Source organism: Nannobrachium achirus, assembly GCF_963921795.1.
Source record: "Nannobrachium achirus genome assembly, chromosome: 7".
Taxonomy (NCBI): domain Eukaryota; kingdom Metazoa; phylum Chordata; class Actinopteri; order Myctophiformes; family Myctophidae; genus Nannobrachium; species Nannobrachium achirus.
In genome coordinates, this window is record NC_137816.1 from 54184834 (window position 1) to 54203674 (window position 18841).

The following is an 18841-nucleotide window of genomic DNA, read 5'->3' on the forward strand; positions in this document are numbered from 1 at the left end:
GAAATGACATTATGGGGGTCTGTAGACTAAAATGCATGTAAAACTGGGGGTCCTTGAAATTAAAATGGTTGGGAATCACTGCTAGAGCCCTAAACATCTTCATCTTCTCGCCTTGGTATATCTTTTTAAATGGGGGTTCGCGGGCTGATAAGTGCCAATTTGGGGGTCTTCGACATGAAAAGGTTTGAGAACCACTGTGTTAACAATTAACATGTTCAACAAAAGTACATTTTCACTATGATCACTATATGGGTGAACGTTTCTTCTCTCTCTCATGCAAAGAATAGCAAACATCATTTTAATGGTTAACTCACAGTGAAAACAAACGGTTCTCTTATCAGCTGGTATTGTAGCTACACACTGGCAACACTCCTGAAAATGACTGCAGTCCGTACTGCTTTCTGTGAGACTCTGGCTCATTCAAGGCCATAGTGAGTGAAACAGGGAGTCTAGTCACTGGGAACATTAGAAATAATGAAAAGCACATCGCAGCTGCATAACTGGAGCTCTGGTAAATTGAGTTTCAGGATTATTCCCGGCTGGGGGTATCTACTATGTCACGGTAGATTCATGCTGGGACACAAACACTTTGCTTGTTTGTTTGTGTGTGTGTGTGTGTGTGTGTGTGTGTGTGTGTGTGTGTGTGTGTGTGTGTGTGTGTGTGTGTGTGTGTGTGTGTGTGTGTGTGTGTGTGTGTGTGTGTGTGTGTGTGTGTGTGTGTAATGAAAATATACAATTCCCCCCTTTTTCTAGTGGGAAAAAAGAATGCCGTAGTTTTGTGAGAGATTCTGGAACAACTGTAATGCAAAATATAGACACACTTTCCATGAAAAAAAAGAAAAAAACTAAACACTGCTGCTGCTTTTGAACCTCATTCCTCTACTGAGGTTGAGTACTTTCGACTTGGTCTATGTGTGTGTGTGTGTGTGTGTGTGTGTGTGTGTGTGTGTGTGTGTGTGTGTGTGTGTGTGTGTGTGTGTGTGTACACGTGCGTGCGTGCGTGCGTGTGTTAAGGGCTCTATGTTGAGGGCCATGGGTGTCCATCTGTTTCTTGAAGACAAGTCGGAGTGCCTTGTGAGTGCCTTGTGGTCCGATACTACTTCTTCTTCTTCTTCTTCTCTTCTTCTTCTTCTTCTCTCTCTCTCTCTCTCTCTCTCTCTCTCTCTTTCCTTTCCTTTCCTTTCCTTTCCTTTCCTTTCCTTTCCTTTTCTTTCCTTTCCTTTCCTTTCTTTTCCATTCCTTTCCAACAATCATCCTCTGTCTACTTGTCTTTCTCCGTCTCCTCCTCTTTCGTCTCTTCCATGGCTTCCTCCTCCTTCACTGTCTGAACCTCCACTGACAGGATCTCCTCCCCCCCGACGCGCGGCGTCATGCGGATCACCATGGTGCTCTCGCCAGCCTCAGACACAGACACGGTGTCGTCCTCTTCTGTTGGCAACGTCTTGGGGATGGGGGACTGTCGGTGCACCGGGGCGGGAGGGGGCACAGGGACACCTGACATCTGGGTGGCAGGGAGGGGATGTGTGTGTGTGTGTGTGTGTGTGTGTGTGTGTGTGTGGGGGGGGGGAGAGGTGGAGAGGGAGAAAGACAAAATAACTTATTTCTAGTCAACACTGAGCTGATGAGGGAAGGTAAAATCATACTCTTCTTATTCAAGGTTAAATGCACAATCAGTGATCCAGACGTAAACAATTGGGCAGCACCACCACTAAGAACGTAGCACTGGAGATAGCAGCAGTGATTTTATTCTCTACAGCAGGGGTCTTCAACATTTTCAGGCCAAGGACCCCTTAGTTGAGAGAGAGATGAAGCAGGGACCCCCACAACCTTTTCATAGATTCCATATACTGTAGTTTCATCGTTTGACAGCACAATCGTCAGTGTATTTTGGAGTCATGTCAATTTGTGTTTAACCACTTGAACGGTCAATACTTAATAAACTTGACCTTTCACTCTGTACTTAGTCTGCTTTTTTTCCCCACTACACCAAACCTCTTTGCCGAAAATAGCCGATCTACAACGCGCTGCGAGGCGTTGTGATCTTGTAGATCTGCTATTTTTGGCTAAAGTTCTCCAAATATGGACACTAGAGTTCAAATGGTTAATATAAAAAAGGAGAAAAACAAGCTTGGTTCCCAAACTGGTTTGGTTCCCCCCGTTTGTTTCCCCAATCCCTATTAAAATGCTCGAGTAGCCTAGTGTAGTCTTGCCAGTCGCTACGAGTTGGACTAAAAGATGCATATACCAAACAATTATTTCAAAAGCAAAACTACTCCACATCAAGGTTTATTAGGTAGGCCCTAAAAGTATGTCCTTGAGCGCAAGGGAATTATTTTGGGTTAAAACTGAATCCGGTTTGATCTTTCCGGCCAAATTGTAGACTTTGAGTACAACATGACGTGTTGTGGACCGGTTAACGCTCCCGACCGGATACAACCCCGAAAACTGAAGTGATCCCAGACTAGGACTAAATAGACAATATAACAATATTTTTTCAACTGTATTTGCTCAATGGGTTTGTTTAAGTTGGTTATGTTTATATACACGTGGCGAACAACATACCTATATTTAACCACCTAAACCCCACTACACTTCATGACCAGAGTCCCACAGGGGTCTATAAGCTCCCTTCTTTTCCCATCTGCAATAGGCGAACTACAAGCTCACAGCACGTTGCAAAGCGTTGCAAGCTTGTAGATCATCTTTTCACCAAACGTTCACCCTAGAATAGGAACGCTAGGATTGAAATGCATAAGAGGGGGAAGAGCATTCCAGATAGCATATTTTATATATAAAGAATGTACGTACTGTATGTGAAGACATCCAACCATCATATATACATATATACATACATAAATGATCCCAGAGAGGGCCTTTCGTAGCCTGGGTACCAGCATGCTACACTACGTTCATTGTATTGGTTTTGTCACTTCGCTTCTCAGTCTGGTCAGGCTCCTATCTCCAAAGGAGGCGGGGAATAGAAAACGTTTGGAAACCATTCACGGCTTCTGATTGGTCAGTGGTGCCGGGCGGGACAAATACACCAGTGTGTATTGGCTGACTGATGACGTAGCTACCCTAACCCCTCTCTGATTCGTTGGAACAACATCCAGGCAATCAGCAACAACGTCGCTGCGTAACAGGTGACGTTCGGAAATACGAGTCAAATGGAGGCTTGCAAGACTGAGAAGCGAAGTGACGAACCAATCCACTGGACCTAGCGTAGCAGACTGGTACCCAGGCTAGGCCTTTGGACAACATTGTTTTTTTCAACAAGGGTTCATATTTTAGATTGTAATTAGAGAAAAGAAAAGATGAGTGTTAAAATGTTTTCATTTACTTTGTTCTATTGTTTTAGCACGTTTAGTGATTTTGATTTCTGTGGATGGGGGCATGCGTACAAATGGCTAAATATGTATTTTTAGACACAATAAGCAGGCAATTACTTTATTACTATTTACAGTAACACTAGTAGGCCCCATAAGTCACATCTGCCCATGAAAGATTGTGGTGCATCTTGGGAAAGGGCTTATTGTGTCTAAAAAGACATATTTAGCCATTGAACGCATGCCCCCAACCACTGAAATCAAAATCATTAAAATCTCTAAAACGATAGAAAGGAGTAAATGAAAACATTTTAACACTCATCTTTTATTTTCTTTAATTACAATCTAAAATATGAAGCCATGTTGTAAAAAAAAAACTAAGTTGTATTGTACTTTGCAGACAATGGGCTTCACCTCCTCGTGTGGTTTGTAGGTTGCCTTCAGCGTGGAGAAGCCGGTTCCGTGTAGGCCTACTTGGTCGGCCAGCTCTAGCGCCGCAATGAACATCTTGGGGGTGTCAGGCCTGCCGGGGACGACTTCAACCACTGCCCTGACCTCCTTCTCGTCTGGCTTCTTGTCTTTGGTCAGCATCTTCCTGCAGAGGGGGTTGGTCGGGGGACGGAGGGAGGGAGGGAGAGAAGGGAGAGAAGGGAGACAGGAGGGTGACTCACGCTGGAATACATACAAGCAAATGCTGTGGAACAAATACATTTGATTTGGTCACGGTCGGGCAGAAACCTTGTATACTCCGAGTTTCACATTTGTAGGTTTCTTCGTAAAGTAAAGCCCTGCTTCATCATTCAAGACTGTCAAACAAAACGAGTGAAAACAGCAGATCTACAACGCCTCGCATCGCGAGGTGTTGCAACACACACTATAACTATACAGTACAGTACACATATTATATAATAATGTATCTTACACACACATTATAAACATCCACACACACACACACGCGCACACACACACACACACACACACACACACACACACACACACACACACACACACACACACACACACACACACACACACACACACACACACACACATTATATAGTGTGCATGCTATGCAAAAAACACCCACTTACCGTATACACACACAACACACTTGCACAAACACCCATGTACGGGACAGTACTCACTGTAGGCACACACAGTAGTTTGCAGAACATACACACACCACTACACACAGCTACATCTCCAAAGACCTGCACTGCTGTGAGCCACACACGCTGACTGAGCAGCTACCGGAGGATCACCAGACCCGGCTACGGCTAGTCAGACCTGATTCCCTGTCTGTCTGCCTATCCGATGAGATGACACAACCAGAGCTAAGATGACCTCAATCCCTTCCCTGCCCTGGGCTGACGACGTACCTAATCCTGACCAGGACACAAAGGGCGCGTTCAGACAGTGGGAGGCAGATACATTGACCCCCATCCACTCCCATGTTAAAGGACAACTTTTTGTTTTTGAAACAAGGAAGGATTCATATTTTAGATAGTCATTGGAGAAAAGAAAAAATTTTTAATTTACTTCTTTCTATCGTTTTAGTGATTTTAATGATTTTAATTTGTGGCTAAATATGTATTTTTAGACACAATAAGCCCATTCCCAAGATACACCGCAATCTTTCATGGGCAGATGTGACTGGTGGGGGGCTGGTGTAAATAGTAACAAAGAAATTGACGGCTTATTGTGTCTAAAAATACATATTTAGCCACTTGTACGCATGCCCCTACCCCCTGAAATCAGACTCTCTAAAATGGCTAAAACGATAGAAAGAAGTAAATGAAAACATTTGAACACTCATCTTCTCTTTTCTCTACTTACAATCTAAAATATGAACCCTTGTTGTAAAAAAAACAAAGTTGTCCTTTAAGGGAATAACCCGGGAAGAGGCGTTAGGTCTCTGACCGAAGACGCATTATGCCTCTGTGGGGTCACGAGCTCAAGGGTTCAATACAGGGTCATGGTTCAGCACTGCTGTACTCTCACCCGGTAGAGACACTCACTAACCAATGGGACAGACCTAAACGCAGGAATATAGCATCACTTTGTTGACAACCGTGGTAGCATGTGAGTTGTCGCATTATGTAGGCCTTTGTTTGTAAATGTAAAACGCTATGTAGGTTGTACTAAAGTGTAGTTTGTCTTTTGTGTGTGTGTGTGTGTGTGTGTGTGTGTGTGTGTGTGTGTGTGTGTGTGTGTGTGTGTGTGTGTGTGTGTGTGTGTTACACTACTTTCACTTGTACAACTTTGTTCTGATTGTATTGTATTGTATTGTATTGTATTGTATTGTATTGTATTGTATTGTATTGTATTGTATTGTATTGTGTACACTTCTGCTTTGGCAATGTAGGCTAAACATATGTTTTCTCATGCCAATAAAGCCTGTTGAATTGAATTGAATTGAATTGAATTGAATTGAATTGAATTGAATTGAATTGAATTGAATGGAATGGAATGGAATGGAATTGAATAGTGTGTGCGTGCGTGCAAGAGTGCGTCCGTGCATGGGTGGAGAGCAGCCCTTTAGGCCCTGCCATCTGACAGGACATGGTCCCCAGTGAAATGGCCAGCCTCAGACCACCGTAGGTCCACTGAGGCAGAGGGGTGGGCTGGGAACTGGGGTTCCGTCTCACTTGGCCTTCTGGCGGAGCAGTCTCTGGGACTCGGGGTAGTGGATCAGGATGTCTGCCAGGTCCTTCTTGTCCAGGATGAAGAGGTTGGCGAAGCCGTGGGCCTTCACGTTAGCCGTGCGCCTGTTACCTCCGCCGCCCGCCAGCAAACTGAATCGTTGGAGAAATACAGCGTTGTTACTTCCCATACAAAGCCCATGCATCCATCTCTGCTGTTGAAGTTTACCGTCTTTTGATTGCAATTAACTGCACCTGAAGAAATGCTTTTCGTCCGTGAATTATTAAAACACGAAAACATTTATAAGACACTTTTCATTTGCATGACTTATGAATGATTTATTGACATTATGTACTGTACAATTAAATTAAGCTCTTGCTGTGTGGAAATTTTCTACAAAAGTGAGATGAATGCTGTCCCAGAATGTTTATCCTGCTGTGCCTCTACTTCCCTTCCCACAAGCGCGCGCGCACACACACACACACACACACACACACACACACACACACACACACACACACACACACAGACGTCCATTAAACTGGATTCTAAGAAAAACAGCGTTCCATTCATTGCTGCATGTTAATTATGTGATCAGCAAATTAGCGTGTGACTGAGTTGTGGGAGGACGAAAAGGGAGGAATTCTAACCTGATTTCACCAAACACAGAGCCAGCCTTGATGGTCACAAACACAATGCTCAGGTCAGGACCCCCCACCACTTGCACCTCCCCCTCTTTGATGATGTACATCTCCCTGCCAATCTCCCCCTGCAGAACACATGGACCACACTTGTTATGCCAGCTTTTATGTCTCCACCAGGCTGTACGAAGGCGTGTGTGTCCGTCCGTGTGAGTGTGCGTGCGTGCGTGTGTGTGTGTGTGTCAACAGTGACACTTCTGGTCACCCAGCGGTATTGCACCTGTTCATACTAATAGTGACAGACAGACAGACAGACACACTAAAGTAAAACACACACCGGGTGGACGCGGCGCGTCAAAACATACTTCAATTTTCATTGAAGTAACCCACACAGGTGGTGTCAGACCGGCTGCCTCGCGTGCCGACACGCTGCTGTTCTATTTCTAGGCGCTGCCGTCCGGTGAAAATGTATTTCCCCACTGGGGCAAAAGGATGCACCGCGTGGCAGCGCGCAGCATCCAGTTGGTATCCGCGCGGTACTTCACCCGCGGCCGGTGTGTGTTCAGTGTTACCCTTATGTGGAACAGAGTCGCCTTCACCGCTCCAAAAATCGGAGGAATGTTAACCTATCATGTTGCGCACTGAAAATAGCCAATCTACAAGCTCACTATGCTTCGTAATGTGTTATGATGAGCTTGAAGCTCTGCTGTTTTCAGTGTAAATCAGACACGGCATATTAACACAAACATCAACCCTATCTACACGCACGCACTCATGCATGCTCACAAGCACACTGACATACACTCACACAATAATCCCTCATGCATCCTCTGCATCCAAAACTAGGTTTTAAATGAAAGACGGAAGAATTGTTACCTTTTTACAGACAAAGTCCCCTGGCAGATAGACCACAGACTTGAGTCTTAGGAGCATGTCCATCAACATCTGTGAGTCACAGCCCTGACAGAGATGAAGAAAGAACCATGAATAACGCAATATAATCTTCTACTTGTCTTGTGTGCATGCACATACAGTACCTGTACATGTGAGCGTGAGTACCTGTGTGTGTACTGTGTGTCTTTGTGTGGCCCTATACATTTCGGCCATTTGAAAATAGCCGATCTACACGCTCACAATGTGTTGCAATGCGGTTTGCCATTTGAAAATGCATAACGGGACATTCTGCATAATGAGTATTTTCTACTTTTGGTACTTTAAGTACATTTTGATGCCAATACTTTGCAACAGAGTAGGCCTATTTCTACATTGCGGTATTGATACTGTTTCTATTGTTTTAGTGATTTTAGTATTTTGATTTCAATGGGTGGGGGCATGCGTACACGTGGCTAAATATGTCTTTTCAGACCCAATAAGCCCACAATTTCTTTGTTACTATTTAGACCAGCCCCCATAAGTCGCATCTTCCCATGAACGATTGCGGTGCATCTTCGGAATGGGCTTATTGTGTCTAAAAATACATATTTAGCCACTTGCATGCATGCCCCCAACCTTGGGGCATGCATGCAAATGAAAATAGTTAAAACCACTAAAACCATAGAGAGAAGTAAAATAAAACATTTTAACGCTCATCTTTTCTTTTCTCTAATGACTATGTAAAAAAACAAAGTTGTCCTTTTAAGTACAAAATTTGAGTACTTTTTACGCCGCTGTTTGTGTGTGATTGTGAGAAGTGAATCTGTCCCTCTGACAGACCTGAAACAGGGCTACTTTAGCGATGATGGCCAAGTTGACATCTGAGGCAATGTCCATCCTCATCTTGACAGGGAGCTGGTCAAGCAGCTCCCGTTCATCTGCATGACAGAGACAGTACAGAGAGATCCAATGTCAGCTCAATTCAAAGTTAAAAGCTGCCTAATTGTGTTTATTGCGACCGTAGGTCTCAGTTCACTATGAAAACCAGCACATTATGTCCGTTAGTCAGTCTGTCTGTCCGCCCGTCTGTAACGGCTCAACGTCTATGACATACAGTATGTTCTGACACAGGGACGTGCTGGGCCCCTGATTCAGCCTGGGAAAAAGAGTTGTAGAGGCCCTCATTGCGCGCTACAGAGAGAGAGCTCTCTCCATAGCGCTGCTGCTACTCAAAGATTTGCCATTTCAGATCATGACAAGTAACAAGCCAGTGGACCAATTACATGAGTTATATTTCGTCATTGTCGGATGGAAACCTTGTATGTTCAAAACCGTTTGTTTTGTATTTATCATTTTAAAAATGATTTAAACTAGTGAAAACAGCCGACCTACAAGCACACAACGCCTCGCACCGCAAGGCGTTGTGTGCTTGTAGATCTGCTGTTTTCACTACTTTTGTGCGACGGCCTAGTATGAGGAAGCAGGGCTTTGCTTTGCGAAAAGATTTACAAATTTGAAACTTGGAGATACAAGGTTTCTGCCCGACAGTGACGATTATACTTTGTTGGCCGCCCAGCCCCCAAAATGGAACGAAGGCCGACATTTTATTTTTTATTTTTTCCTAATGGCCGGCCTGGACCGGCCGGGAATGAACCGGCCGTTCGGGAGTTGTCCCGTTTTCCCAATGGCCAGCACGTACCTGTTCTGACATCATATTGTTGACTGTCAAGACTGCTGACTATCATCACCTGGATATCCATGAAGATCACGACACTGACCTCAACAAACCCTGGATATCCATACTGTACATGGTGACGACTGGATCATCACCTAGATCTCCATATATGGAGCTGAACTCTACATCTGATTCCCAGATGATACCCTGTTAGGGAAACCACACTAATAGAATCCCTTTTATGCCTATCATATATGGACATATTCTGTCAGTCTAACCAGTGTGGTTGCGGGACACGAGTCACACTTGCAAATTAATTCCGTCCATGTCCCTTTTATGCCCATATATGGAGATCCCTGATGTCATCAATAATAAGCCCATATCTGGGAATGCCCATACAGTATATTAAGCCCATATTTAGCAATGGCCATATATGGACAGAATTCATTTGCAAATCAAGACTGCTGACTATGATCACCTGGATCTACATATATTTAAAATCACTGACCTCATCAAACCCTGGATATCCATATTGTACATGGAGACGACTGGTTCATCACCTACAGTAGATCTCCATATATGGAGATGGTCCATATATGGATATAGCTGACCTGTGCATGCGGCATGTGCATGCGGCATGCCCATGCCCATGTCCATGTGCGACCTCTCCCTTTAGGGCGAGGTCGCTTCTCGCCCTTAGGGGTCTTACTGGTTTATTTATTATTTCGACTGTAGGTCGCAGTTAACTATGTAAAATCGTCACATCTTGTCCGTCCGTGAGTAACGCCTCAATGACTGCTGACCTGTTGTGACATCATCGTTGAACTTGTGACATCACATTGTGACATCACATTCTGTCCGTGTCCCTTGTATGCCAATTGTATGCCCATATATGGAGATCCCTGATGTCATCAATATTAAGCCCATAACTTGGAATGCCCATATATGGACATAATTGTGTGAGTCTCACGTGGTCTATAACATAAGACATCTATGATGTCAGAAGTCATATCCATATTTGAGAAAATATCCACATTTTGTCCAACTTAATCCAGCAAGACCCGAATTAATTTCTACTTGTGTGAATGTCAGCCTCTGTGGGGGGGATTTATATGCAAATATCCTGGCCAATGGCATTGTCATACTAAACAATTGGTGAAAAATGAACAGGAAAACTAATTATTTAAACTCTTTTTTTTAATAAAAAAGATAAAATATAAATGTAGCCAAAAAGCTACAGTGGGTCTTGCAGTGTACAACCATAGTAGTGGTGGCGCTGCATATCACATTACAGACATATTATATTTCCATGTTTATGGAGTATCCGAGTATAAAAGAGCTCTTACCCAGCATGCCTTGGCTCTTCCAGGTGTAGTCGTACCATGTCTTGATGCGGTTCTGGACGTTACTGGGGATGTAGTATGAATTCATGTACTTGACGGTGCTGTCCATACAGGATCTGTAGTAGTTCTCCCCCGCGGTTGCAGCCCCCACCACATCTCTCATCTAGACCCGCAATGAAAGCATATCACACCACAAAAGAGACATATTTGAACCTTATCCATACCTTTTTTGTTCTCTAAAAAAATATATATACAGTATAATTGTGACCGTAGGACGGCGTAGGTCGTAGTTTACTATGAAAACCTGCACATCCCGTCCGTCAATCCATCCTTCCGTCCACCCGCAACGCCTCAATGTGACATGTTCTGACATCACATTGTTGACTGTCAAGACTGCTGACTATCATCACCTGGATATCCATATATGAAGATCACGACACTAACCAAACACACACACTTTGCACAAATTGCACTTTATGAAATGTTCATCTTATTGATCTTACTAACCTCATACCACTTTCCAAGGGGTGTTAAAAGAGATACGGGCCTTTTGCAATAAGAGCTCCCACCAAACCTCTCCTGAAACTCACCACCAGTGTAGCCGCAAATTGCGGCTACACTGTGGTGGATCTTTCTGAATCAAACACTTTGCAGATAGTTCCAAGCTTTCCATAGAGCCGCAATATTGGTGAGTTTGACGTCGTTTAATACAATCAGATAGCAAAAAAAAAATGTTTTGATGCATTGGATCCCTATGGGAGGTATTGCAACCCTAGATTCATCCGATTATAAAAGAATCTAGTGTTGCAATTTGCGACTACATTGGTATAGTGTTGCCACTCAGGAGCTCCTTTTTGAATACATTTTTATTGAGTTTTAACACTTCTCGAAACCTTTCTTTTTCACAGTATATCTATTTTATGCAAGATTGCTGAATATCATCACCTGGATCTCCATATATGAAGATCAAGACACTGACCTCAGCAAACCCTGGAGATCCATAATTGGAGATGACTGGCAGAGAGGAAGAGCTTTTGGTTGACTGACCTGGCCAATCATGGTGGAGAAGGCAAAGACGCCAATAAAATAGTTGACGCCCTGGAAGGAGATCTCAAACACTGTCTGAGGGTCTGGTAAGCCTCCGATGGTGATCAACGTCTTCACGGCATAGAGGTAACAGCGGATGTACCTGCACAAGAAAAACATCCAACGATTGTATAACACCGTTCTATTGTGAAAATAGCAGATCTACATGCTCACAACGCCTCGCGTTGCAAGGCGTTGTGAGCTGTAGATCTGCTATTCTCACAATGTCTAACTCTAATATTTGACAACTTGGCCAATGTTTAATTTGTCATTTTAGAGGTATTAAAAAGTCCTTAAATTGTCACTTTAGAAATGTGTAGCTACTCTCTATACACTTAAACTTTATGTTGGTTTGTTTACTGTTGAGTGAGAAAACAACATTGCACATTAAGGTAATCATCTGGGGACGCCCCAAAATAATTTGGGGACCCCCTTGGGCCTGGGGGTCCTGACCCACAGAATGAGGACCACTGACCTAACATACCTTTAGTTTTCAAAATATATTTTAGATGTACTTTACCTACCCAAATTATTTGAATATTTAAAACATTTCCTCATGTATTTTCTTCTGAAATATATTTTGTTTTTGAATTATGTTTTCATAGCACAACAATGTCAAAATGGAAATAATAGCAGTTTGTCCATACGCAAATCCCTTGCCATCGTAGACCCATTTGGTAGAACCCAGTCCTTCCCAGTCAGAGCCCCAGTAGAACAGACAGGCGTTGATATGGAGAGAGTAGAACAGGTAGAGTGTGGTTCGGATGATCCTGAACAGTAAAGAAAATAATCACAAACTAGAAATGGTGTTCCTACGAAACAGTGTGGGCTCGCATGGAACACCATGTATGGGCATAAAAATCTGCCCAACGGGCAATCCAACATGGAACACCATATATATGGGCATAAAGATCTGCCCAACGGGCACTCCAACATTACTTCTGAGACTCCTACATTCAATCCTTCAGATACTGAGAGATTGAATGGGTCTCTCTTCCTCTCTCTCCATACTCATTTCCACATGCTTTTTCATGTGGGTGGTGTTGTTATTTATATCAGGTGACAGGTCGCACTTGTTGGTGGTGATGTCACCAGGAACGCTGCTCCCTCACTGGCTAAAGGCCCTGCCTTTTGAGGAGAATAACCTTACTACGGTATATAAAGATTTGGGAGAACATAATGGTCTTGCTTTCTCCTCAAAACTGTCCGACAGTGAAACAATACACACGTATAAACAACAGTGAATATAGGTAGACAATGTAATCAATGTGTATGAGGTGTGTAAGTTTTAAATAATATGTCTAAAAGTTCTTATGTGCTACCTGTAGATGTAGGCCTTTTTCATCACAGATTCGACACGGTCGTTGAATTCCCCAAAGACCATATACTGGAAGAGAGACATACCGGTAGTTCCAGTCACAATCATGAATACATACCGTTTTATATTACATTAAATTACACAGGCTACTATTGTTTGTCAAGAAGAATGGGGTAATTGTTGTAGAAATTATTGTAGGAAAAGTTGCAAGTAGCAAAAAAAAAAAACAGACACAGGGCCCTATTTTGGGTGAGTTTTTTGACTCTTTATTGCTGCATAACAAATATTCGAATCAATAGTTTGCAATGAAAATCTTTCTGGGTCAAAAGAAGGGTTTGAGTTGAGTTATTTAATATTATATTTATACATTTTATGTTTTTTTTGTTTGCCTCTAGACAACAAATGTCCAAGTCTCGTCTTTGACCCGCATACATATAGTAGCCTATACTGTACATACAATGCACACACACACACACACACACACACACACACACACACACACACACACACACACACACACACACACGCACACGCACACGCACACGCACACGCACACACACACACACACACACACACTGTACATACATACATACATGCATAGAAATTAACTGTTCTAGAACTAGAACTGTTCTATAAGCAACAAATAAAATACAAAACTCTTAGATCAAAAGAGCTTACCTTCAGCAGACGTGGGAATCGGAACAGACTGTTGACCCCAGTGAACAAGTAAAATATCTCCATGGGACATAAACTTATCATATCCATCTGCAAAATATTTATCTTGTTAAATCATAATTCAGGAGTACTATATTTGCTACATTTATGTTCATCATACACATAAGGAAATTGCTGTAGGACCGAACACAGAAAGAACCATAAAGTTTCACATATAGTGTCATAATATAATGTCAACGCTTAACATGTACAACATGTGACCACACTAAATCTAGCTCTACCGAATCTCTGAGAAATACTTCAGCCCTCAAGGGCTTGCACAACTGATTACTGGTATTTTGTTTTTAATCTTACCTTGAATCTTTCAGTTGTCATGTAGTGCTCTTTCATTTCCTTTCTATCACACTGAAATGTAAGAAGATTCAGAAGGTTTTACGTGTGTTTGATGAAGGACCTGTGTTTACAAGTGTAACCCAGTTAAAATGTTCAACTCAGAAGTTTCTCGTTTACATTTTATTGGTTTAATATTGCACTTTTAAATGCTTTTACATTAGGTTTGTGTCTAGTTCTGTCTTTGAACTGTATACGGTATGATGTCTGGCAACATAATATGTGATTGTCTGTTCCTGGGTTTCATTTGTATTACATTAGTGCAGTGGTTCTCAACCTGTGGGTCTGGGGGTCCCTAGATGATTAACTTTATGTGCAACTCAACTCAACAGTAAACAAGCCAACATAAAGTTTAAGTGTATAGAGGATATCGACACATTTCTAAAGTGACAATGTAAGGACTTTTTAATACATCTAAAATGACAAATTAAACATGGCCAAATTGTCAAATGTTAGAGACAGAAATTGTGAAAATAACCGATCTACATGCTCACAACGCCTCGCAACGTGAGGCGTTGTGAGCATGTCGGCTGTTTTCACAATAGAACCGTGTTATACAAAATGTAATGCCTCAACTCTTAGTGCTCGTCAGGGTGTGGGGTCCCCGGTTAAAATATGATTATTTTGGGGGTCGCAGCCTGAAAAGGTTGAGAACCACTGCATTAGTGGGGGGTGGGGGGGGGGATGATATGTGACAATTTAACTGACCACAACGTCTCCGGCACGGACAAACTGCAGCCTGGGCTGGAATAGGACAACATCTATGATGTAGATGAGGTCACAGGTGTAGTCCATAAGCAGCCACATGTAGAGGTTTTCTGGGGTCTGGTAGGGGAAGGCCCAGCGCACAGGGATCAGCCACAAGTTCCAGTTCCAAGCCATTACCACTATAAACAGCCAGAACACATAGATCATGTCTGTGGAGAACAGAAGAAGGGTAAGACAATACAGATTTAAGTCAAGTCTCAAAAGTCAAGTCTCAAGTTGCTGTTTCAATTCGGCTCAGTTTAGCTCAGTACAATTAAAATGTTAATTCATCTCAGATAAGTTAAATTCTGTTACATCAAATTCAGCTCAGCTCAGAAGTTAACAAAAGTTAAAGGACAACTTTGTTTTTTTTTACACCAAGGGTTCATACTTTAGATAGTCATTAGAGAAAAGAAAAGATGAGTGTTAAGATGTTTTCATTTACTTCTTTCTATCGTTTTAGTGGTTTTAGTGATTTGCATGCATGGGGGCATGCATGCAAGTGGCTAAATATGTCTTTTTAGACACAATAAGCCCATTGCCAAGATGCACCGCAATCTTTCAAGGGCAGATGTGACTTATTGGGGCTGGTGTAAATGGTAACAAAGAAATGGTCGGCTTATTGTGTCGAAAAAGACATATTTAGCCACTTGTACGCCTGCCCCCACCCACTGAAATCAAAATACTAAAATCGCTAAAACAATAGAAAGCAGTAAATGAAAACATTTTAACACTCATCTTTTCTTTTCTCTAATAACAATCTAAAATATGAAACTTTAAGGAGGACTTTGCCACTTTTCAACCCATCTTCATATAATAGGTCCTCACTAATGTTCATAATAAAATAGCAAAAAAAATCTACTCGGTCCAAGTCTCCTAGGAGAGCTGTGGGAAGTTCAGAAATCCATCGTCTTGTGACATCATCATTTCCCTCCCCAAAAAATTATCAATATTTTTGAAAAAAATATTTCGATTTTTATTATCGCGAGAACAATGGCTTCCACTTTAACATTGCAACTTTTCAGGAGTAGAAAGCCTGCATTTTCTATTAGCTTGGATTCCCAATCGATGATGTCACAAGACAATGGGTTTCTGACCTGCCCACAACCCTCCAATGAGGAAAAAAAAAGAAAAGCTATTTTTAGTGAGGACCAATTATATGAAGATAGGTTGAAAAGTGGTTAAGTACTCCTTTAAGTTGTCCTTTAACTCAAGTCTCAAGTTGCTGTTTCAAGTCGGCTCAGAAGTCAGCTCAGAAGTTCACAAACGTTAAGTTCAGTTCCGTTCGGATAGGGCCAGATCAGATCTGTTTAAGTGTTTATTCTGTTCAACTCCACACATACCGATGAACGGGTCAATGCTTTGAGGAAAGCGATAATCCAGAATAGCTTGGAGCCAGCCGGGTATGGGGGGCAGCTTGGGCAGCTTGGGCAGCTTTGGTATTTTGATTAGGTATCCAAAGAGCTCATAAGGTTTCTCCAACTCTGCCTCCTCTTCCTCCACTGCTTCAGCTGCTGCTTCTTCCTTTTTCTCCTCCTGTGGTGGAGGCGGAGGAGGAGGAGGGGGTGCAGGGAGGGCTTTAGCGGCTGGGAAGATCAGACAGAAGATATAAAAACCTAATGTTCAATTGAGCTCTGTCAAGTATAAGGTGTAATTAATAGTTTGTCAAATGATGGGTCATTGACAAAAATCTTGAATTTTCAACTGAAAAACTGAAAAGTTACAAAGACGCAGCGCCACAGATGGAGTGGTTCCACTTCATTATTTACAAATGAATAAACTAATGTTCACACAGTGCTCACCGAATGAAGCTCACATAAGCTTTATTATGGCAATGTTTTGACCAGCGCAGACTTCATCAGGAAAAAGGATGAAGTTTACAATTTGAGTTTGACGTGCACACTCTTCTAAATGTTTCACTTTGTTATTTTAGCAAGGTGTAGCACATTAGTAGCCTGGTTTCCAGCCTGTTCGCTCCGTTCCACATTTTGTATTGTCTCTACGCATCACAGTCTGGAAAGGAGCCTATCTCCAAGGGGAGGTGGGACATAGAACTCGGTGGAGTCCAACCGCGGCTTCTTATTGGTCTTTGGTCATGTCTGTCAAACACACCAGTGTGTATTGGCTGGCTGATGACGCAGCTCAGATTCGTTGGAACAACACCACGTGGCTTTCCAGCCACCGCGGCTTCCGATTATTCTATAGTGTGGGGCAGGACAGTACACCAGTCTGTATTGGCTGGCTGATGACGTATCGCTACCTTAATCCTACTCTGATTCGTTGGAACAACATCCAATCAGCAACGACGACGCCTACGTCACAACTTGTCCCTGAAATACGAGTCAAATGAATCCCCTCCAGACTGTAGTGCGGAGAGAGAAAACAAATCGCCGAACGGAGCACAAACGGGCTGGAAACCAGGCTAGCACATTAGTCAGATTTGAAACTTGCCATGTGGTTACCATAATGGCTTTTAATTGGTGAACGAACAGCAGACATGTACCTTCAGTTTCATCTTCAGAATCATCAGGGTCCTGCAGTCTATTTTTCTGGCGCCCTGTTCGTGCTTTGAACAGCTTGCACAGTTCAGTGAGCTGCTCGTTAATCGCCACACTGCCCGTAACAGGCGCTGATGCTGGACCCAGCCTGTCAAACAGTATAAGAGGATGGATGAGAACTGATAGCTGAGATAACACAGTTGTATCTGTGTGTGTGTGTGTGTGTGTGTGTGTGTGTGTGTGTGTGTGTGTGTGTGTGTGTGTGTGTGTGTGTGTGTGTGTGTGTGTGTGATGTAATTGTTGTTGTGTTTGTGTTGTATTTGTTATGTAATGTTACTCACCCGTCCTTTGCACTCAGGTTTTTATTTTGTCATAATCGTTTCCATGTTGAAAAATGTTATATGCTTGGTTATCCGAAGCCTCGGATACTCGCTGCTAGCTGCCTCCTCCACCCCAGCCTCCACCTTTGATTAGTCAGGCTAAGGTCAAATACGTCTGATTATGTCTGATTAAGTTATGTGTCAATGTATCCCAATGGGGGTGTCTTGCTTAGCGTTCCCTGATTTAGATTTTTAAACCTACTTTGACGTGAGTGTTCCTGACTAAACGTGTGTGTGTGTGTGTGTGTGTGTGTGTGTGTGTGTGTGTGTGTGTGTGTGTGTGTGTGTGTGTGTGTGTGTGTGTGTGTGTGTGTGTGTGTGTGTGTGTGATTTGTCTCACTCATCCCCTGGGCTGGCCTGGCTGGACAGGGCCTTGGCGGCGGCCCTCATCTCCTCAGCCTCCTCTTCAGACATCTCAGGTGTGATGATCACTGGGATGGTCATGACTTTGCCTTCCCCGGCGTCTTCATCCACATCCACTCCCTCCACTTTCACTTCTGGGGCATCTGCAGCCACATCCTCCACTTTCACTTCTGGGCCATCTGCAGCCACATCCTCCACTTTCACTTCTGGGGCATCTGCAGCCACATCCTCCACTTTCACTTCTGGGGTGTCTTCAGCCACATCTTCCACTTTCACTTCTGGGGCATCTTCAGCCACATCTTCCACTTTCACTTCTGGGCCATCTTCAGCCACATCCTCCACTTTCACTTCTGGGGCGACTTCAGCCACATCCTCCACTTTCACTTCTGGGGCGACTTCAGCCACATCTTCCACTTTCACTTCTGGGACGACTTCAGCCACATCTTCCACTTTCACTTCTGGGGCGTCTTCAGCCACATCCTCCACTTTCACTTCTGGGGTTAGGCCGGCTGCGGAATACATCCCAACTGTCTCAAAACCAACGTAGTAACATGTAACGTAGCAAACATAATATCGTAGGTACTGTAACATGTTTGGGGGAATGTTGTTTCGGTTAGGACTACTGCATGATTCTTATAAATAAAGTTGCATGTGTCATACTTTCATGAATAATTCACCATGCCTACTAGAGCTGTGCATTGGCACTACCCTCACGATTCAATTCGATTACGATTCAGCAGGTAACGATTCAATTTGATTCTACGATGCATCACACATTTCTAAATATTACTGCACAACATGCAACATTTTAGAATTCTAGAATTATATAACATATATCTACAGCAATATAATTATATATAATTTTATTTAGGCTTTGATTATC

The 18841-nt window shown here is 42.9% G+C and overlaps 1 protein-coding gene across 1 annotated transcript; it reads right to left on the reverse strand.

Moving 5' to 3' along the window:
* Window positions 1-1261: 1261 nt before the first annotated feature.
* On the reverse strand, window positions 1262-18480 carry cngb1a (cyclic nucleotide gated channel subunit beta 1a; the record flags this gene model as incomplete). Its single annotated transcript, XM_080730323.1, has 16 exons — window positions 1262-1456; window positions 3720-3921; window positions 5975-6121; window positions 6620-6738; window positions 7487-7570; window positions 8324-8421; window positions 10505-10664; window positions 11549-11690; window positions 12235-12357; window positions 12910-12974; window positions 13584-13670; window positions 13935-13985; window positions 14679-14887; window positions 16061-16303; window positions 17221-17363; window positions 17936-18480. The coding sequence occupies 16 exons, from the start codon at window positions 18478-18480 to the stop codon at window positions 1262-1264; spliced, it is 2613 nt and encodes an 870-aa protein (XP_080586449.1).
* Between the last annotated feature and the right edge of the window lie 361 nt (window positions 18481-18841).